Genomic DNA, 21,010 nt, shown 5'->3' with positions numbered 1-21,010 from the left:
TGTGGCTCAGCCATCGTAACACTAGAATATTAGAAATGTAATTTTAGTAGGAACCATGGTTCTGGAATTTCCCTTTTTTTTAATAAATGCTAAAGTGTGTTAAAGGTGCAAGTTCAACATACTTTTAATTTGTAATATATTTGTAACAGACTCTATATATTTATTATGTTGTCTCAAACTAAAGGCCTAACAAAAAATTGTAATTAAAAAAAAAAAACAACAAACAACCGTGCCTAAAACGTGATATTATAATAATGTAGAAAAAATTAAGTGATGCTAGAAACAAATGTCAGAGTTTGCTCATTTAGGATTATTGGCTTCAAGATATTTAGAGTACACAGTAAAACAGAACTGTAAACTTTTCAGTCCAAATCTGGGTGTGCAACAAAAAAGTACCCCCTGTAAATAGTTCTCGGAACCCAAACAAAGAAGTGGATGTTATTCTCTGCTTTGAGCTAAACAGACTTGCTGTTTTCAGGTTTTTAATACATAAAAGCATCTTTCCAAGGTACAAAAGACAACATAGTGCAAGGCTGCAACTACATTTGTGAAGTGCTACCTTTGCAGGATTACTAGCTTGCTCTGGAAAAAAGTGTTACAAGGCATGATCCATACTTTGGTTTGGTTTTCAAATCAGTTGTCCTTCTTCAGCTAGAGATGATTCGCTGTATCCAGTCACAGGTTCTTGCATTCCTCTGAAAAGTTATCTAACGCCCAGAAACAGAAAGGCAGCTTTTACTACATACGCCAGAACTCACATTGTAATGTGCAGTTCTGACTGCTTTAGTAGAGTACCAGTATTATCAAGTCTTTACCATTGCTGCAAGAGTGGCTCAGCCCTGGACTCCTTCCTGTCTACACATCAAGGACTGTTGTGGAATTGTTACTGAAAATTATATTAAATGTGAATTTGAGTTTAAATATGATGTAGTTCTACATCTTGTGTGAGAAGCAGCCTCTTCTGTTCTCAGCATCTATGAAATAGAAAATAAGTGTTCCAAACCTCTGGCACAGCAGCAGTGTATTTTACTTTTGCCCATCTTTTGTTGCCAGGTGCAAACAAGACTTCAGACATTCATTTCTAGCCTGCAACAGAAAACAAGTGAGATTGAGATTTTAGCAGTAAGTATTTGGCAGAAGCCTGAATTAATTTCAAATTCTTAATTGAACTGGATGATGTAGTTGCTGTCTGGAACAAACTACTGCCAATAGTCTCACTTTAGAGATACCAAATGAACCAAACTTTTGCTTAAGTAAGACCTATGGCATGTTTCTTTAATACTTGAGAAGTATATAAAACTGTATGTATTGGACAGTTGCATAGGATGGAATTTAAGAAGTATTTAGTTGTAAATTCTTAAACTGTGCTTATGCTAACTAATGTGGTAGATTTAATAACTTGTTCCTGCTAGATCTGCTCTTACGTTTAAACCAACATAGCTTTTGTCTCTACGTAGCTTTTAGACTTTGCTGACCCTGTCACAAAGGACTTTAAAATAGTAAATGCTTTTCAGGAAACATACTGTCTATTTGCCTGCACCTGTGTGGAACTTTCCATAATGGAATCTGTCATCAACAGTTTGTTTAAAATGCTTAAAACCTTGGTAAATTCCCAGTTCTATCAGCATGAGTGCTTCTCTGGAAATCAAAAAGTCTGATTCCCTTCAGGATAGCTAGTCTCTAGTTGGCAAACTGATAATAGAAGAACTGTTAAGTATTGATTTCTTCATATGTTTACAGGTGGATCTGCCAAAAGCAACTGTGATGCACTTCTTATCATTAGAGGTAAGCAATTAAGTACTGTCATTAAAACTCTTTAATTGAACAATAGATGATAAATTCTGTTCCTAATCAAGTGAATGTAAAATTCACCTATTGTAGCTTTTCCACTTCAAGAAGTCTGAGTTAGGTTTTAAAACTTGAAAGGATTTTTTTCCCCAAGGAGCTTGACTGAGACTAGAAAAATCTTTTTGTCAAATGCCCAAGTTATGCAAGACAGCATTAGGAAGTCCTCATTCAAAGCTCTGTTTTTTTCCCCAAGAATAGTTAACTGAAATTAAGTCTTACTGCTCATTTTCAGAAACCAGTAAGCATTAATAGCAGTTTCAACGAAGGTGTTTCTTGAAGCTGTTAATGAAGGAGGACCCAAAATATAGATGTATTGTTTTGAGTACAGTAGCTGAAACATCTCTCAGTGAAGCCAAGATAAAAAGGGGATGTATAAGTATTATACTGACACCTTTAACAACTCAGAAACTGCTCGATGAAGGGGAAAAAAAACACCAAAGACAAAACTCTTCTTTTTTCCAACAGCAGCAGTAGCTTTAAAGTCAGACATTCCTACTAGAGAGATGGATGCTTCCCCATGCCCCAGAAAAAACAAACTCAGGAATGGCATCCTGCCTGGGAGGGGATTTAGCACTTTAATACCTTTCATTTGCTGCTCTGAAGCAATGCTTGTCTGGTAATCAGGCACCAGTGAATCACTTGAAAATATTTTCAAAATATTTCTTAGTCCATCAAGTGTAGCCAACTCATGGAGATAGTTTGGGTTTTTTTTTTTAAAAAAAAAAAAAGGTGATAAAAGGCACATGATCAGTTTGCATCATTCACTTTTGACCAGCACAGTTCTCACATTCTGTCCAGCACTGTGAAACTGATAGAGCCCTTTTCATTGCTTATACCTTTCTATCACTAAACTGTGTTAAGAAATTGATCACTAAATTCTTAATACTTTTTTAAAAATTTTTTAAAAATCAAGTTGCACGTTTACATGAATTTTGAAATCTGTTTAAGAAGCACTGACATTGCACAATGTTCAGAAGACTGAATCTTATCAGAAGTATTTCCTTCTGTGTGTCAGTGTAAGACTGTATCATAGTGTAAAACTGTATCATAGTTTCTTGTCGATTTTTTTTTTCTTAGTTTGATGGAGATAGACAAGCCTTTGATGCTACTGTGAGACAACTGATGTCACGATGGCCAAAACAGAGATCTTCATACTTACAAGCAATTTGTGATGAAATTTACAGTATCAAAATGGAAAAGAGGTAAATTTGTTAAGCTCTTAGAAGTACATAAAACATCTTAATTATTTCTGCATTCAAACTTTACTAAACAAGCTGCTCTTAATTTGTCCTCCCTTTTCCCTCTCCTTGAGGAAAAAAAGAATTATTCCAGAAATGTGTATAGTTCCTAGAGTACTATGGGAGTTTACTGGTCATCTAATCCTCACTTGTGGTAAAATATAAATTCTTGGCCATGTAAAACAAAAAATTTACAAGAAATTCTGAAACATATTCCCACTTTTATCTTGCTTGCTGCTTCATTCATAAAACCAAATAGCAAACAACTACATACATTCAGGTATACTGTTACACAGTAACCCTCTTTTCTCATGGGAGGGACTCAGCTTCCCTTTTAAAACTCATGAGCACATTTAATTCCTCCTGCTTTGAAGGAATTAGATGGGAATCTGGCACAGCTGACAGACTGCCCGGCTTTAAGCAAACACGATGATGCTCTCCCATGTACAGTAAAGCCTGTTTCTGTTTTCTAAACAAAAACATTTATATTCAACTCATAGTTTCCTCGTTGGATTCTGGCAACAGATAGTCTGGGCACATCTAGTTTTAAGCCTCAGATTTTCAACTGTTGCATGTACTGCTACAGTTAAGTGAGACCTAGGTATTTATGTCTTCTTGTGGGTTTCATTTATAATACTTTTTTTCTTAAACTCATGTTCAGCTTGAAGTTATTACTTAACCTTTAAATGAGACTAAAAATTGACTTTGATTCCTTTTTCTTAGAGATGCCTCAAAATTGCTTCAGGTTAGCTACTAAGGCAACTAAATAGCAAGTGAAACATGGTTTTGTTCCTGTGGCTTGCAAGGCTGTGAGGAACAATTACTGCACACAAGTAATATTCCATGCAATGTTGGGTGTGAACGTAATGCAGTCCCTGACAAAGCCTTCCTTTCCCATTTGATGCCTGCACACAGAACACTGCTTTGCCATACACCTTCAGATCACTGAATGAAAACTGAACAGGCTGGATAAATGGAAGGAGAACGAAGGGGAAAATTGCAGTCACAGCCAAAGAACTAAAACTCCCTGCTTTTCTACTGGATCTTTGCCGTTAGCTTGTTGCTAAGATTTGCCACAGGTATTGTAGCTTTTGAACCTGCAGTTTCAAAGTTTAAAAATTCTCTTTTCCTTCTCTCTGCAGGGTTCCTGCTCTTATCCTGTACAGTTACCGAGACGAATACAAGGTTTTGTTCTAGTGCTTAAAGCATCTTTTATGGGATGCTTTTACTGACACACAACAATCTTTTGTCAAAAGGAATTTCAAGAAGCTGTAATAATGCAAGGCAGGCTACTTAATGCCTTTTTATGTGTCCAGATTGAATTTCATGTGTAATATAAAACTGTAAATTTATGTCAAAAAGTAGAAATAAATGTTTTATAGGCAATTAAGGAGCAAGTCTGACTACAGCCACAGATATGTATCATCATGTAATTCTTGCCCCTTAAACCACAAAAGAGATTATCAGCTGTGCAGGTGTAAAACTGTTTTTTAAGTACAGTTTCAGAATGCTTTTTATGTCAACATGCAACAGTAGTACAGAAATGCAAAAATCAGTTCAAGGATTAGAGGATGAATTATCTTCAACTCCAACAAACTGTTTTAAACTTTTTTGAAGGGTTTTTATTTAATAAAAGGTTTGGCTACTGAGCCTTCTTAAAGTATGTAATACAAGTTTTTTGTGGTTTGTTGTTTTTGGGTTTTTTTTAACCCACTGTTTTAATTTCTGTATAAAAGATGGTAGATTTCAAGCTGAGAGGGTGGTTGCAAGCTTGGCTGCCTATCTTGTCCTGCCTGTACTTCTGCATTCAAATCAAGCAGCAGCTTCCTGGGAGATGAAATAAGGCCTGATACAGGAAAAACTTGTTTCAGACCTAACCCTGAGACTTTTAGGAGAAACAGTAACCTGCATGTGCCAGCGGCATAACCAAAGTTTGGAACTAGCTTTCTTCACAGGGCTTGTCAGATTAAGTTTGAGGTTAAAGTCATAGTAATTATGGGAATCTTACAATTACCTTCTTGAAGCTAAACTGTAATATAACCCTATCAAGGAGAGAAGCTGAGCCAGTCTGAAGATGAGTTACAGCAGCCATAGTTAACTATGCATTATATTTCACATCCACCTACTTATAATACTGGATATGCAGAAATGTTAGGGATTTCTGCATGTGTGCTGGTGTTTACCCTCCCTCCCCACCTGGTACCCCTTCTGTTTAAACAGCTTACTCCCCTTTCTTTCTCCAGTCCAAAGAGTTGCACTTAGCACTGCAGGCTCATTGCATTAAGAAATACCTACTCCCTTTTTCTGCCCTTTTCTTGTAGTAAAGAGGAAGGCAAAGTTAAAATATATGTAAAGAGGTAACTTGAAAGACAAACCCAAGAACTTCTGAGAACTGTGAAAGTTACAGCATTGGGGTACAGATAACTGTACCATTTGTAGCACTTCACCAAAACAAGTCACATCAGTCACTACAACCAAATCCATTTCTCATTGTATTTAATAGGAACAATTAAACCTTTTACACCTGCTCATATGAAGGAGCTACTTTAAGATGTGAAGTATGGGGAAATTCAGATCCCTGAATATACTGAAGGATGAAGCTCTAAAAAAAAAAAGCATAGGTGACATGAGCACTTTCAAACCATGTCTGAAAGGAACATGGAGTCCTGCCCTCCCCCCACCCTGAGCCAGGGTGAGCACAGCTGGGTCAGCATGGAGTGAGGGCACAGCTGCCTGGCTTTGCACGAGCTCAAACACTGTGCTGCTGGCTGCCTGAGGGATAGCTGCACTGCACTCTGTAGACACATCCCTCAAAATAAGACCAAAACAGGAAAGCTGCTGTTCCTGGTAATATGTTGGCACCCACTTTCCCTAGTACTACTGAGGCTTATCTATAAAACTGGGCATCCATCACTGAGACTCCTGCTCCAGTCTTGCTTTGCTCCCAGGTTTTACACTCATATAATACAAAACAAACAGCAGTATAAGTACAAAACTAGTTGGCAGCTGAGTGTAAAGCTATTTCAGTATAACCCTGTAAATACTCCTGCCATACAGCAATCCACAGAAGGCACCTTCTGCTCTCAGTTTAAACAAAAGTACTGATCACATCCCAGTATCCTGCTGGAAGGAAAGCCAAAGACAAGTGGTAACTCAAAAAGAAATGGACTTTGCTTTGAGCAAGGGTCAAGTCTGTTATAGTGATGGTAGGACACTGTTCCGTCACTGTGTTGCTTTACTCTTCTTGTTTTTGCTTTTCTTGTCTTTTTTCTTCAAGCCATCCATGTTAGCTCTCAGCAAATTTGAATATGCCTGAAACAACAATTGGAACCATTAAAAGAACAAATACCTAAGTGACAATATACTAGAGGTAACATTTTCCATATTGCTAATGAACAGGTATCTGCATTTTCTCAGTTACAGAATCATGCTCTTACACCCTACACTGGGAAACTATTGTTTCTAAACCAATGCAGAAAGTTAGATAAAATACAACAGGATTTTTTTTTTTAAACAAAAGCAGATAGATGGGTAGTCTAAGGTTAATCTGTGTGGCAGTTCAGCACTTAACCTGTTCATAGCTGTCCAGTGCTTCCTACTGACCACTCCCCAATACCTACAGAAAAGGAAGATAAAAGGCATACAAAACTTACCATCTGGAATTTATTTACTTCTTTTGAGCTCACCTACAAAAGTAATACTGGATGTTAACCAAGAAAACACTGGCTTCTATTACAAACCAAGTATCAGTACGTGTTTATCCACCAGTGACCACCTAGTCTTAGCAGCAGTTGGACCAACTCATCCCATTCAGCGGTAGGTAGGCTGTACTGACACATCATAGGACTTCACTGATTTAGAAAACTGAAAACTCTCCTTACTTGATCAATAAAATCCTCTGGAGGCCATTCATCCCAAATCTGTTTTCAAATGGGAAGAATGTGAGGACATTCTAAGGAAGGTTTTATTTACTTGTTGCAGTCCAGATTCTCTCAACTATTTTGCAAAGTAACGTTTTTCCTTGGGTTTCCTCACAGAGGAGAGCTAATGTCAGCTAAAGCCTTCTCTATTTCTTAATTCAAAGTAAACACACATCAGGTTTTCAACTTCTAGCTAACATTCCCTAAAATACAAACAGCTCTGTAAATAAGAAAAAAATTGGTATGCTAAGCAAGATTAAGGCTCAGAAGAGTCTATCCAGGCCCATGTGTTCTTGCCAGGAAACAAGGATTCTTTTCCTACTATTTCAGTCTGGGCACACTCAGTTCTTCCGTGGGTTGCAAGAACCTTCAGTGATTCCATCCTCTGTCACCTGAGGCCTGAGTGTAGGTGTGCAGGACCCTTCTTCCCCTTGGAGCCACACCCTTTGTCCTCATACCACAGGTTCCATATCTGCCCTGTGTCCTTCTGCCCACGTCTCTAGAAGCAGTTTCTCCCTTCCCTCCGAACAATTGCACCTGACCGCTGAAAACAGGCAGAGTTGCCTTCTGCTGTCCTCCAATACCATTCTGAAGCCAAGTCCAGCATAGAGAGCAAAACCATAAACTACTGTCTCATCTGTAATGCCAGGTGTAAGCATTAAGACTTCAGTTAAGTAACACTTCAGCATCCCAACTTCAGCTGTGTATTTAGCCACCATATAGTTTCTCTAGAATTAAGAGGCTAGTTCTCACAAAATTCATGTAAAGACAAATGCCCAAAATATGGGCATTAAATAAAAGAGAAGTAGGACCACTAATCCTTCTAACCCAAAGTTGTCACTTACCACTGTGCTAATTTTCTTCTTTCCATCAGTTGCTCTTAGAAGACACTTATTGTCTGCTGGTTCAAAACTTTCTGCGTGGCCTTTGCGTGGGACTGGCTTTGTTCGGCCATCATCTGTATTGAAAGACAGAGAATGTTTATTCATATTTCACTAAAATCACCAGATGCCTCCTGACATATGTTAAAAATTGCTCATGAGGAGATCTGTATAAAGCACCTTGGAATTTAAGGCCACCCGAACCGATATTGCTGCCAAATTTTCACAGACCCCTTCCTCTGTAACCCCTGAAGGATCTGTTCCATGAACGGCATCGGCCAGGCAAATCCCTGCCCTGACATGCTTCAGCAGCAGTATGTTTTAAATGCATGTCAAACTGCAGCCCAGGACACTTGACTTCTCAAGTTGTGTCAGCTAGCCAGAAACCAGAGAAGCAAACACCCAAAAGCAACGCCATAATTCTCTTTTTATAGAAAATCTAAGGATTTCAAATTATTAAGACTTAGAAAGTCCCAGTGTTCCCTGCAGTTTGAAAGACAGCTTTACTTCAAGACTATTAGTACTGCAGCTGATTGATTTGTCCATACTACTCTTTTTTCAGATACTCCGAATTACCCCTGTATCTTTTAAAATACATGCTAACAACAGTAACTTTGGTTTAGACGCACACCTCTCTAATCCAGTAACAGACGTAAAACTTACATTTCTTCAGCGTTATGAAAACGCTCCCCGAAGTTCTGCACTTCTGAAAGAGTCTGGTAAGCTCTGTCAGGAACTGCAAGAGAAAGAGACCCCATCCTTGGCTGGAGGCCACCACACAGGCGTTTATTTCTTCTCCCTGGGCAGCCCGGCGCCGCGCGGACAGGGGAGCAGCCCCAGCCCCCGCCCCGCTGCGGCCGCGCTCTCACCGCAGGCCGGGCTCCCCCAGTTCCGCGGGAACAAGCACCAAGGGAGGGAGAGCTCCGGGGATCTCCCACACTGAGGCTGGAGGACACGAGGTCCCAGCCAGGGAGGGCCCAGCCCGAGGTTCCGACTCCGCAAAACGCGGTCTAAACCCCCGCGGCCCCACCGCGGCCGCAGCGCTTCTGCCCCCCCCTCCCCGCCCGGGCCGGCGGGCACAACGATGCCCGCTCCCCCCGCCCCCGCTCCGCCGCGGGGGCAGGCGACGGGGCGGCCCTGCGCGGGCCTGGCGCGCCGCAGGGCTTTGCGGGGCCGCCCTCCCGCCGCCGCCGGCGCAGGGCGCGCCCCCCGCGGCCGGTGTCCGGCCGGTGAGCAGCCGCCTGCCCGGTGCCGGTGCCGTGTCCCCGCCGGCGCCCACCTGCTCGCTCTCCAGCAGCACCATCCTGCGCCGCCCGCCCGGAAGCGCCGCGCGCAGGAGGGGCGCACGCGCACCGACGGCACGAGGCGGGTCCGCGCGCGCGCGGCACCGCCCCCGAGCCGCTGGCGCCGCTGGAAGAACTGGGCGGATGGAGCAGCGCCGCGCGCTTGAGGGGCGGGGGGCGGTGAGCGGCGGCGGAGAGGCCCCGCCCCGCCCCGCGGCGGGAGCGCCACGTCAGCCCCGCGCGGTCACCGCCCGCCCGGGGGAGGAGCAGCCGGTGTCTGCTGCGGGACGCGGGAAACGCCGCGCCCATGGGGCGCCGCAGCCGCCGCCGTTATACACCCTCCCCCCCACTCCCGTTACACCCCGCCGCGGCCGCCCGGTAACGGGGTCCTCCCCTGGCACACAGCCGGTGCGTACGCAGCCTGGAGGAGCAGCACCGGGGCTTCGGCTGCTCCTCAGAGGCTGCGTTACGGCGGCGGCGGGCCCGTGGCTGCCTCACCCCGGCCGCCGTGTCCCCGCGGCCTCACGTTACCCGCCGGCCGGGGCTCGGGCTCGGCGCGGCGGCCTGATAGTGGGCCTCGGCGCGCCTGCGCTCGGCCTGGGCGCCGCACCAACGGCGGGGGCGGGCGGGGATAAACCGGGTCCGGCCCCGCTTCCCCCGCGCCGCGCGGGGGGTGTTGGAAATCACCGCGGCGTCCCCAGGCGCCGGGACGGGTCGGCAGCCGCCCCAGCGCCGCGCCCCCGCTGGCCGACATGTCCAGCGAAGCGCTGAAACGGCGGGTGCAGGGCGTCTGGGCAGCGCTAAGGCCCGGAGGGTGCAGGGGGTGACTTGAGACGAAATGCAGAAGACTCTTAGACTGGTACAAGAAACAGCTAAGAGGAAGGCAGCGTCTGGGTGGGGCGAGAGGGCGTTTCACACCCGAAATACTCAAGCTCCTGAGGGGCTCATCTGGAAAGCAGGAGTTTTATGTCAGGCCCTGGTTAGCTGTTCTGGGAACACGCAGAAGTAGCATTTGACCTAGTACCTTTTCATGGTTCTCACTAGGAAAATTGGTTTCTTTTTCCTCCGCGGACCTAAGAAAAGTAGACGATAATGCCCTATTCAGAGATAAAAGGGGAGAATTGCTCTCAGGCCGATAGGTGCATGAGCCCCTGAGGAATTCACGCACTTCGTTTAGGAGCTCAGGAGTCCATTCTAGACAGAACCGAAACACCTTCTTGCGTTATCATTCTCACGGTGGGGGTGTTGTTTCACATATAGAACAACACTTCAGAGTCCAGTCCCTCCAAAAGTCCTTTTTAGAGTGTACAACCATTTGCTGTCCTTTTGCAGGTTAAGCGAGAGGCAGTAGAGGGTGCTGTGATTGCACACACAGAAATGAAACTGCCTAAAGGACAAGGAAACCAATACCCAAGAAGCAGGTCATCACAACACGGCCGTGGTTTATCAAAATCTATCAGTTTATTAAATTAACTCCATTATGTTGGAGTCAAAGGAAGTGTAGAGATCCAACACTGCCTTTCCCTAACTGTGGATGGTATTATCCTCCTGATGGTTTTGCACTTGTGTTATTTGCAGTTAAGGAGGAAAGACTTCCAAAAAATAAATTTCATTGTTTCTCATAGCATTAAAAATCTCATAAAAAACTGAAGTGTGGAATATGTGTTATTTAAGTCTTCTGAAAACAGCCATCCTAAGGGGACATCATCAGTGCTGTGGTCTGAAGTACAAGCCAAAGCCTTGTACAGTTGTAGAAAGAGATGGTCCCTGCCCCTAGAAGCTTACAGTCAGTGTCCACAGCAAGTGAAGACAGGTGGATGCAAGGACTCATTGCTGACACCTACTTCCTCTAACCCTGCCTGGCTGCAGGAGCAGTCATAACAAACTCCTAATTACAAGAGGTTGTTTTGTCAGAAATCAGAGTAGGGTTGTGTTTTCAAGAGAGCTCTGAACAAGGACGATGCAATAGGGTTGCAGATTTTTGTAGGCAACTTGTGAAAGAAGAGCAGAAATGGAAAAGCTAAAATAATTGCAGTATACTCCCTTTTGGAAACTCTCATGGTCACAGACACTGGAAGGCAGAAGTGCATTTCCACTCATGCTTGCCAAAAGAGAAGCTGGGTGGCCTTGTAGCTGAAACATGGGGACTGCAACTCTCACCTGAATTCTGACTCTTGAATTCACCAGGGAAGTCTTGTGTTGCCTTGAACCGGTCTCCCAACTTCCCTGTACTACAGCCCTTCTGTCATAAAGGTGGAGAAAGATGAGTAGTTATTCTCTATACCTTCTACGCAACAAAAAGCCTGTGGGATGAGCACCGTGGAGTTTTTTCCCCCCCCTTGCACAAAAATCTCAACCCACTCTTAGGAGTTACCTCTGTTGCAGAGATGTGCCTTCGGTACGCTGTGGACATAGTCGTGCCCACATTAATAATGTAGCTGAGGTGTCAGTACTGGTATAGCTACGGCATCAGAGACTGTACAAAGGAATTAGGCATCTACCTGTCTGGGTAGTTTCCTTGCAGGAACCTGTAACACCAAAGCTTCTGGTTCTGCTGTATGCAGGAAGAAGGGACAAAGAGGAAACCACTGTGAAGAACTCCAGAGTGTTGCATAAAATTTACATTTTTCAAATCTGTTATCAGCAATTTTTCTGAAAATATATGTGTCTCACTGCTAATAAAAGCGGCTCCACTGAACTGCTGAATTTCTTTCTGTAAGAAAGAAGGAGGATTTTCGTGTGTGTGTGTCTGTCTGTCTGTCTGTGTTAGCTTATCTCCCTGATCTTGAAGTTGTTTTTCAAGCCAGAATGTCACAATTTAATTGGGGGAGAAGCCTTCATCACAACTTGCAAACAAGGTGAAAATGGAATATTTTTAACGATTCGTTTCCAAAAAATAGATGGAACAGGGGAATGCTGACATTGCTTTACTTTTGCCAAAGGCTGCCAACACTCGGAGGGAATAAGCTATTCAGCTGGCAAAAAAGTGCTGAACAAACACTGAAGGAGCTAAAGGGATACTCCCAATCATGATATACTTGCTTTTCACTCTATCTCCTGCCCCAGTCTAATGCCTTCCCCCTCACCTCCTGCCCTCAGAAAAAAAAAGGGGGGAAAAAAGACCGAAAAAAAAGAAAAAGGCAAGACAGGTTGGATTAAAACAGTAGCAAGAGGAATTGGTGGATCCTGAGAGTTGGCAGGGGTATTAGTGTTTTGTAACCTGATCTGTCATGTGACCAGAGCCAGGCAATAAAAATAAGTCTCCTACCAGCCCTCCTGTTTGCTCAACTTTATTATATGGTGTCAGTAGAGAACTACTTTTTTTTGGCAAAAATCTAGCAAATGAAGCCACCTGAATCATTAAATCCTGAAGGAAATCTGGCAGAGAACCGGAGGAGGTTGTTGCTGCGCTTCCAAGTTTTCCTGGAAGCAAGCATGTACTGAAGAGAAATGGAGAAGGTGAAACCTTCTCCTCTCTTAAATGTGGTGGGAGGGGCAGGAAGCAGGAAAACAAAATTATTAGAAGTAAATTAAATTCTTGATCAACCTTAGTAGAGGTTGGCAAAGATCTATTTGAATTAGCTAGAAGAGATTACTTCTCGTTATGGACTACCACACACACACATTAGCTGCTGCACACCACAGTGAGCAGAAATGTAATAACATACTGTAAATTACAGTTTGCTCACCACAGTGCTCAAGATGAGTTAATAACAGATAATGGCCCACAATCCACAAGTGGATCATTCTGGTAATTCTCTTTGATCTTTAAGTTCATGTATACAACGTCAAAGTATAGCTATGCACAGGAAAAACTTAGTGTTACAGCAAAACCCCAGTAACAGCCTTCCCCCCCCCTCTTTACAAGTCTATCATTAGCACTGTAAAAACAGAGATGCACACCTCACTGCCTTACTGGCCTCACCAGCTCTGAGATTAATGGGCAAAGGAAAAGCCTTCCAGAGCCAACATTTAACAGCGGCTGGTTGGGCAGAAAGACTATTAACCCTGGAATAGCTACCAAAACATCCTCAACCTCTGTGCCAGGGAAGTAAAGAAGAAAAGTTTTAACAAGAGCAAGGAACAGTTATTCTTTCTTTCTAGTGCTAGGTGGATTTCCAGCAAAGCAATTGGCAGTTTACATGGGTACAGGTGAATGTCAGTCCCAAGACTGGGTCTTAACCTTCTTTATAAGTGGCCCTTGTGACAAGAAATAAAGGACATGCAAGGGGACAATGATCAGAGAGCTGTCGAACAAGATAGTTATAGAGGCACAAAGCGGTGTTATTTGCCTGATCAGCCAGTAACCATAAAAAAGAGAGAGATTCTGAATACCTTATAGATTCAGATGGAGAACTAAACAAGGCATTTTAAAAAGATCTTTGAGACCAGGATATGCCACAGAAAGCTGCTGAGCCCCCCCTGAGAAGGCCAACTTCCAAAGAGAAGCTCTCCACAAGAAACAGGAGGTGTTCTCTCACGTCTTAGCAACCAGTTCATGTACCCTGAGCTCTTTCCTAAACATTTCTGTTCATCTTAGTGAATTTCTTCCATTTTATTTAATATGTTTTATTTACACAAAATTAGTTTCAAAGATAGGTTAAGTGTAACCTTGAGTTCAACAGGCACTGACTTGCGTTGCGTAATAGCAATGTTAACAGTGATTTATATTTTGTGAGGGAGACCAGGAAATAGATGTAGATCCATTTCTTAAAACTCTAATGCACCACATTACTATTGTAGTGCAAACCAAAGCCTATCTGGAGTGAAACACAAAAAGATTGTTTGTTGGAAAAGGGCTTCATGGTTTTGAAGTACTGTCCAGATTTTAGAAAGCTTCTCTGTCAGGGAAGATAAGGGATGTAAGGGACGTATATTTACCATATTGTTAAGTGTCTCACACATGCTCAAAATGGTTTTGTGACAAGCCCCCATCTCACAAAAAAATGGAAAAAAAAGGCCAAAAGAAAGGCAGCTCAGATGCGGAATTGGTCATCTGTACAACTGATGGTGTCATGTGTGCTCTCTAGGGAAACTCTGTGGCACAGCTCACCCTGGGGACAATGCAGCAGAGAGAGTGCATCCCTGCAATGACACGTATGTAATGAACCCATGAATAATGCTGTAGTGCACGACAGACTTCTGGGAACAGTGAAATTAAAGAGTCAATTCAGTTAACTCCCGGGGTATGAGGAAGGGGCTAGGGAGAAGAAGCAACATGTCACCATATGTGTTTACTTTTGAAGGACAGGGCAAACAAAACACAGTCTCACAGACCTCCAAAACCAATGCAAAACACTGCAGTAAAACAGATAAAGAAAGAGAGATATGCAATATGGGCATCCATGCTGTGTTTTGAAGGTACATTTGTCATGGTAACTTTCAGTTGCAAGCAGAGCAGAGAGAAGTGTAAGAACAGCCTGTTCTGAAGGAGTGCACCTGTGAGGCGACACAGCTGAGCTGTCCCCTCCAGTCCCCGCTGCCACTCCCCTCAGCAGCCTCTCCGGTTCTCGGTCGGCAGCTGCCTGCAGCGCGGTGGGGAAGAGACACTGTCCTGTACACATAGACGTGAACTAGAGACTCTGTGGCCAAGAGCGCTGTACCGCATGCCAGAATGACTCTTTAGAAGTGTCTTAGCAATAGCATTGGTTTTGAGTCCAAATAGATGAGACACTCATATTGAAACAAACAAAAATGTATCAGAATGTGCTCATATCCTTACAACCCAGAAATGTCTACTGTGGCTGAACTCCCAGTTTACCTTCTCCATGGCCAAAATTATAATATCTTGGTAGTTATACCTCATATTATTTGTTACTCTTAAAACCAATGTATTTTAAATTTTTAGGGATGTGAAATTATTTTTCAGTGTACACCTTACATATTTTTTGAGGATTAAAGGGCTACTCAAATGGCGGGACCTTGGTCTGTGTTTGAACCAGGAGTAAGTTTTTCAAGGTGTTCGGGCATGTCCCCTCCACTTTGGGGTATGAACTTTCACACAAGGGACTCAAAGACTTTCTGAAAATAAACCATCAAATTCTTCTTCCTTGCAATCCCACTGGCTTCAAGATAGCCATAGTGGTATACAGGAGGTCAGAATTTGGGAGCTGCTAACGTAACTCTGTCTTTGGAGGTATAAACTATAAGCCACAAATTCACTGGGGTTAAAACTTTGCTATTATCTTTAAACCAATTTTGTGATATGAGCTTTCAGCGTGGCTTCAGTGGGTCTTTGTAAGTCATTTGTGAACTCCAGTGGTGCAGGTTCAGGCCCATACAATACAATGCACCTTCTGGGTGCTCTTGAAATTATATTTACCAAACCTCACAGCTCATCTCTCCAGCAGGAAGCGGGTATATAGTCATCACTTCATTTTGTATGGCAGATTTCTAAGCAGACACAGAATGTCTGGTTAAGAGCTGTGGAAAGCATCAGGGAGGTAATTAAGTTGGAGCTCAAGAGTAATGAGGTGACAGAGATTGGGTTGAGCATCATTTCTTTCACGTTGATGTGTCCTACTTTCAGAAACACAGAAATGCAGTTGTGACAAATTTCCACCAGACATTCCCAGTGAGGTTACAGGGTATTTTTTTTCTATGTAAGTATTTAAGAGACAGAATGAAGAATATCACACCATATTAAAAAAAAAAAAAAAAAAACAAAACAAGTCAATGGGAATTCTAGGCCAGCAGAACGTCACCAGGGAGGACAACATTGTCCTTGCTATCAGAGAACAACAGGGGATGTGTAATTAGAAAAGAAGGTACAAGGTCTTTGCTATCCTCCATTTGCAGTCTCCTCAGAAGGACAGAAACCCAAGCAGTGTATTTTCTCTGGATACCGTGGGGTGTTGCTGTCTCAGGAAGAAAAGGGTCACCTACCACCTCACCAGCACTGTTTCCTGCCTCTGCTGAGGCCTCCCAGCAAAGCGAGACCTGGCTGGACTTCTGAGATTTAAGGATCACAACACAAGCCGCAGTGCCTGTAAAACAATAGTTTCTTCACAGCTCAAGTGAGGATGTCTGATACAAGAACCGTGCGGCACAACAAAGAGACAATTAAGTTAGTTACCAGATGAGTGAGGTGACAGAGGTTGGCTTAGACGTTATTGCTCTCACTTCCATAAGCCCTAATTTTGGAAAAACAGAGACAGTTTTGACCATTACCACCAGATATTTCCAGTATGACTCCCTTCTTGTAAGAGCTGCCAAGTGTACCTGCTTATTCAAGCTTTACTGGTATTTCTTGCTCTCCTCTAATGCTCCTCCAAATGTCCAGACACTTTCTAGGAACGGGGTGGCATGGGGAGGCCACTCTGCACAGCCAGCAGCTGCCCTGGGTTCGCTGGGTCAGCAGCTGGAGGAAGCAGTTTCCTGTTTTGCTGGTGCTCAATGCCACTTAACAATAGGGGGAAAGAAAAACCTACAGGATCTAAGCATAGCAAAACTGTTTTCTACATGAGCTGTCAGCCTGCCTGCTCGCTCTGCCCCGGCCGCCCCCCACCCTGGCCTGTGGACAGCAGTGGAGGAGAGGAGGCAGAGGCACTCGAGGCTGAGGTAACGAGGGCTCAAAGGCACCTCTGCCCTATAAACGGCCTGGACGCCTTGGCAGGGCATCTGAAACATCAGGCTGAATATTACTAGTTTGTATTTTTCCTCCTGCCTCCTGTGAGAGACAAAATGAGATCCACATGCAGCACTTCTGGAGCATCAGTGTCAGCAAGAGTCACTCATGCCTTCTTACAACACCTAAAGTATTTCATCTGTCCTAGTAGATGGTTTTCAGCCCCATCCCGAGATAACCATTTCCAGCAGTGGTCAGTTCACTAGGGCAGGAACAGCACTGGCAGAGATTCCTTGCTCTGCCGTTCTGAAAAACGTCCTTCTCCTCTAATGGTTTGCTCAGTGCCAAATCCTTAATCCACTCTTATCAGCTCACAGAGTGCTTTTACTCTCCTCCTACTGCCTAAACACTCAGGCAGCACCCCTTGCTACCATGCTGGAGTTTGGCTCTCATGATAGTCCATATCCAAATCCTACCTCACTTACTGGCCTCGTTTTTCAAAAGCATCTTCTAAGATTAAGGGTTGCAGGAGGTAGCTCTGTAAAGCAGATTAAACTAAGCATTGTAACTGCGACTGGAGTCACTCAGAAACAGGAAACTCAGGTACCCAAACTGTAATCTGAGTTTGTTGCTATCCCTGTCCCTTTATTTCTGCCTCCCCCTCTCTGTTTCTGAATACATGTTGTCTTCAAAGGCACACAGAGCAGCAGACAGGAGCCCCAGGCAGATTGGAAGTCACAGGCTCTTTGTTAGTGCTCAGGCTATAGAAATCCCAGGTGAGTCACCCCTGCTTGCAGTAGCAGGTAACCCAGCCATTGCCAATCAAGCTCACGGAGCTTTAAATGCAAACCTGCCAAGGAAGTTCTCAGAAACAATGCAGGTATTACAAATGCAATTCCTTTGTTACTGCCTGTAGCCTTAAAAACCTGTGACAACTGAGTCCTACAGCTTTTAAAGTTCAGGAGTGGCATTGCTTGAAGATATGGGATGCAAGTATTGCACTAGGTTTACAGAATAGCATGCTAGAAACCTCAATGTCAAAGGCTTTCTTTTGTTAAACTTTTTTTTTCCCCTCTTTTTTTTTTTTTTTTTTAAAGGGGAAATTCACCTAAGAATCCCACTTGTTGGTTTTGGTTTGGGGTTTTTTTCAGACAAGTTGTGATTGGGTTATCATGCCAGTAAAAAGCAGGAAAAATTCCAGGACTTAAAGTGCAAGCAAACAGTGAAATTTCACATAGAGTTCAGTCAGTGAGACATAGTGATGTAGGGCATCTATGATGCTTAAACCTTATAATGACCCAACGGTGTTTAATCATCATCTGAATGCAGCAGGAGAGCTAGAACTCCATCTAATTCCATTGGAGGAAGAGCACTTGAGGTCTTTATGAAGAACATCACAAAAAGGATATGTGCAAGACCATAAAAACCCTCCCAAAAATCCTAGGATGAAACTGGCTTCATTTACACTGAAGGCTTACCTAACATTGTTTTGCAATCAAGGTATGATGTTCTGTCACCACTATCTTTTCTTTCTTTTTTTTCCCAGACAAGATTGAAGTTAATGCAAGTTTCTCAGAAGGCATCTATCATCTGTCATACATGTTTATATATCCGTGCCTACTGTGTGCAGTCTGGGAAAATCCCATAGTGTTCTTGAGGGAGGATAAAGACCACAGGGACGAGCAATGGCATGACACCAGCTACACATGGAGCAGCAGTGTCTTGAATGCTGTGTTGCACACAGTGCTGCTAGGACAAGTTAATTACCGGGTTAGAGGAAGATAATCAACATAGGAAACATCATTATTCAGCGAGACATCAAATGCTATCATCTCAGGTGCCTGTTACTCTCGCTCGACCAGTTCAGTTGTTACCAGTGTATTAGTCATCTGACCACACTGAACATCAATCTTTCACTCCTCATTACACACTCAACTACAAGCTACAGTATAGGCTTGCTCTATCCTGTAATTACAATATATAGCTGTGCTATAAAATCTATTATGTCTAGAGGTCAGACTCAGAAACAAATTAATTAATTGCACTTTCTCCACCTCTAGACTAAGATAAGATTTTTTTGCTACTTTTCGGTAAAAGGCTCTGCTTTTTCCATAACACAAATGGCTTGCCATAATAAGCAGCTTGTCAGCAAGAAACTCTTCATACAGAGGCAAGCAACAGGCATTTTATCATCACAGGGCACCTGATTGTCAGTATTATAAAGTTATCTTTTGGCAGAGAAGTCTTGGCAGCAAACAGCCTCTTCAATCTGGAAGAGATTAGCAGTTCTGCACCAGGCCAGTGCCGAAGTGACAAGTCAGCTTCTCAGTGCGTGCTGTGGCGGAGCACTGCACGGGGGACGCACCCCTCTCCACGAGTTGAGTGCTTTTCCATTTGGCTTGGCGACAAGGGTAGCACTTCATGCCTTTCAAAGGTGTACAAATTGAAACCCTGGATTTAAATCAGATGACGTGATTTGTCGGATGGCAAAAGTCGGGGTGGCCTTTGGACTCTTTGAACACAAGAGTCTGGAGAAAGCTAACATTTCTGTGGCTCTGTAAATAAGGATTTCCCTGCTCTGTGGAGAACAGGACTCCAAAATGGTTCCCCAAATTCTCACTGCTTGGGGATCAATACTGTGATCCTCCTAGGGACCAGGACTGCAGTGTGGCAGAAGAATGCATCCTGGGACAAGTCTTGTGCTCATGGATGCTCTGGTTAGAGAGCGCACATTCAGAGAGGCACCAGAGACAACCCTGCCGCGGCTGAGGAAGATGCTTGTTCTCCCATGAATGATTTTGCCTTTTCTTTTTCTGATTTCCCACATACACTTTTTTTTGGGTGTGTTTCTGCCTTCAATTTTTCCGCTTTTGTTTCCCTCTCTCATCTCTCCTCCCCATCGGTCACTTCTCTGTCCCCAGGTGCCATTCTTCGCTACCCCCTGTGGTGTTCCTGGCTGTTGCCCGGGATGGTTTTTGCTAAGCAGGGCAGTGACTTCACTAACATGGGGGCTCGTCTGCCTCTGCCCCTGGTACAAGCCATAGCACTAATGCCAGAGCTGGGGCAGCTGGGGCACAATTGAGCTTGGAAGGTGCATCTTTTTGCTGTTCGAGACAGGACAGTTCTTACATCGTAGTGAAGGGAGAAGAAACACCCATTTTCGAAGGGAGAGCAGTTGTGCTGCTTATGGTGTAGTGTGGTGTTTTGGTGCAGTGGGTCCGGGTCACTGTAGGAGTTGGGCATGCCTATATAACACAATGGTTCCCTTCCCAAAGCACTCACAGTCTAAGTGACTTTCATAAGCTAAGCATGCTCAAAGTCTCTAGTGAAAGCTGCCATGCATTCAAAGAGCAAGTTGGGGAAGTCCCGCTCTCTGCGGAATGAAAGTCCCATCTCCCCGGGTGAGGAAGAAGACATGTATCACTTTCTCTCCTTTTCTCCACTGTTTAGCTGCTGGTCATAAGCTACAAAACAAACCCAGGATTTCAGGGAACATTCAATCTGCAGCTTGTTCTCAGCTGATCCTGTTGCAGGGAGCAAGTTCCTGGCTGATTCACGAGCAGTAAAAATAAACACAGTCTGGGGAAGGCAGGGAGGAGGGAGGGAGACTGGTGGGTACGGAGGAAAAAGTAGGAGCTACAGCAGCTGGTGTTTTCTTTGCTGGTTCTTTTCAGAGGATTTAGGCAGGTTGGAGATGTAAGTGATTAATGGAGAATGATAACACCTCACCCCCCTCCTCCTCCTGGAAGGAACACAAGTCTTTATGCATATCGCTGGTCTCTCAGCTTTAACCTTTCCAAGATTTACACACTCCATCCACTCCGATGCAGTGCTGTGGGGCTGACAGCACATCTGGGTGTATTAACTGTACGCTCTGCGGTTTTTACAAATGCTTAGGGTTTGTTCTCAATGTTTGGAAACGCTACACTCAAAGCCCTGAGACTTCCCCCATGGAGCTGACCAGACTGAAGACAATGAACTGCCACACAAACTCGAGACTGTTGTGGTTTTTTTTTTTCCTAGCCTCTTCTGTGCTTGAAGTAAAGGGCACAGCTAGGTATTGCTGAACCCCAGTGAAACATGCCGCCACAGTGGTTCCCAAACCACATTTGGAAGAATGTACAAGTAGCAGAAATCCTTTTCTGTCACCCTCCATAGGTATGATAGCTGCTTTGCCAAGTACATCTAGGGATCCTGCCCTCAGCTCTGCTCAAGGGTGATCATATCATGGCATGCTTCTGTTCTCTGCTGCGTGGCTAAGAAGGCTGCTTTC

The 21,010-nt window shown here is 43.9% G+C and overlaps 2 protein-coding genes and 1 long non-coding RNA gene across 12 annotated transcripts in view; 1 reads left to right on the top strand and 2 right to left on the bottom strand.

The window, feature by feature from the left end:
• EIF2AK4 (eukaryotic translation initiation factor 2 alpha kinase 4) overlaps positions 1-4,759 on the top strand; it is a 42,300-nt gene extending 37,541 nt beyond the window's left edge. For all 9 annotated transcript variants that reach the window (XM_074868134.1, XM_074868133.1, XM_074868135.1 and 6 more), the window contains 4 exons: positions 1,054-1,122; positions 1,741-1,785; positions 2,926-3,050; positions 4,229-4,759. In XM_074868134.1, coding sequence (XP_074724235.1) covers positions 1,054-1,122; positions 1,741-1,785; positions 2,926-3,050; positions 4,229-4,283 — 294 coding nt within the window. In that variant the 3' untranslated portion in view covers positions 4,284-4,759. The remainder of the gene's footprint in view (positions 1-1,053; positions 1,123-1,740; positions 1,786-2,925; positions 3,051-4,228) is intronic.
• On the bottom strand, positions 107-3,211 carry LOC141943233 (uncharacterized). Its single transcript, XR_012628897.1, has 2 exons — positions 816-3,211; positions 107-707 (listed from the first exon to the last, which is right to left on the bottom strand). It is a non-coding gene; the product is annotated as an uncharacterized LOC141943233 (long non-coding RNA).
• Positions 4,760-5,565: 806 nt separating the features above from the next.
• SRP14 (signal recognition particle 14) lies at positions 5,566-9,279 on the bottom strand. 2 transcript variants are annotated; one of them, XM_074868145.1, is made up of 5 exons: positions 9,167-9,279; positions 8,551-8,623; positions 7,852-7,964; positions 6,740-6,772; positions 5,566-6,398 (listed from the first exon to the last, which is right to left on the bottom strand). In XM_074868145.1, exons 1-5 carry the CDS (start codon positions 9,188-9,190, stop codon positions 6,309-6,311), a joined length of 333 nt encoding a protein of 110 aa, XP_074724246.1. In that variant the 5' UTR covers positions 9,191-9,279; the 3' UTR covers positions 5,566-6,308. The 2 variants fall into 2 exon arrangements, with proteins under 2 accessions (XP_074724246.1, XP_074724247.1); XM_074868146.1 differs by lacking the exon at positions 6,740-6,772.
• Between the last annotated feature and the right edge of the window lie 11,731 nt (positions 9,280-21,010).

This window comes from Strix uralensis, chromosome 4 (assembly GCF_047716275.1).
Source record: "Strix uralensis isolate ZFMK-TIS-50842 chromosome 4, bStrUra1, whole genome shotgun sequence".
In the NCBI taxonomy this organism is placed as follows: domain Eukaryota; kingdom Metazoa; phylum Chordata; class Aves; order Strigiformes; family Strigidae; genus Strix; species Strix uralensis.
The sequence above is the reverse complement of the archived record's forward strand: the minus strand, read 5'-3'. Positions and strand labels throughout refer to the sequence as shown.

Excerpts from the sequence above, each read along its gene's own strand:
- SRP14 (XM_074868145.1), bottom strand. The coding sequence starts at position 9,190 with ATGGTGCTGCTGGAGAGCGAGCAG. Across the intron at positions 8,624-9,166 it reads TGCTGCTGGAGAGCGAGCAG|TTCCTGACAGAGCTTACCAG; the intron begins GTGGGCGCCGGC and ends TTTCTCTTGCAG. Across the intron at positions 6,399-6,739 it reads AAGTAAATAAATTCCAGATG|GCATATTCAAATTTGCTGAG; the intron begins GTAAGTTTTGTA and ends TTGTTGTTTCAG.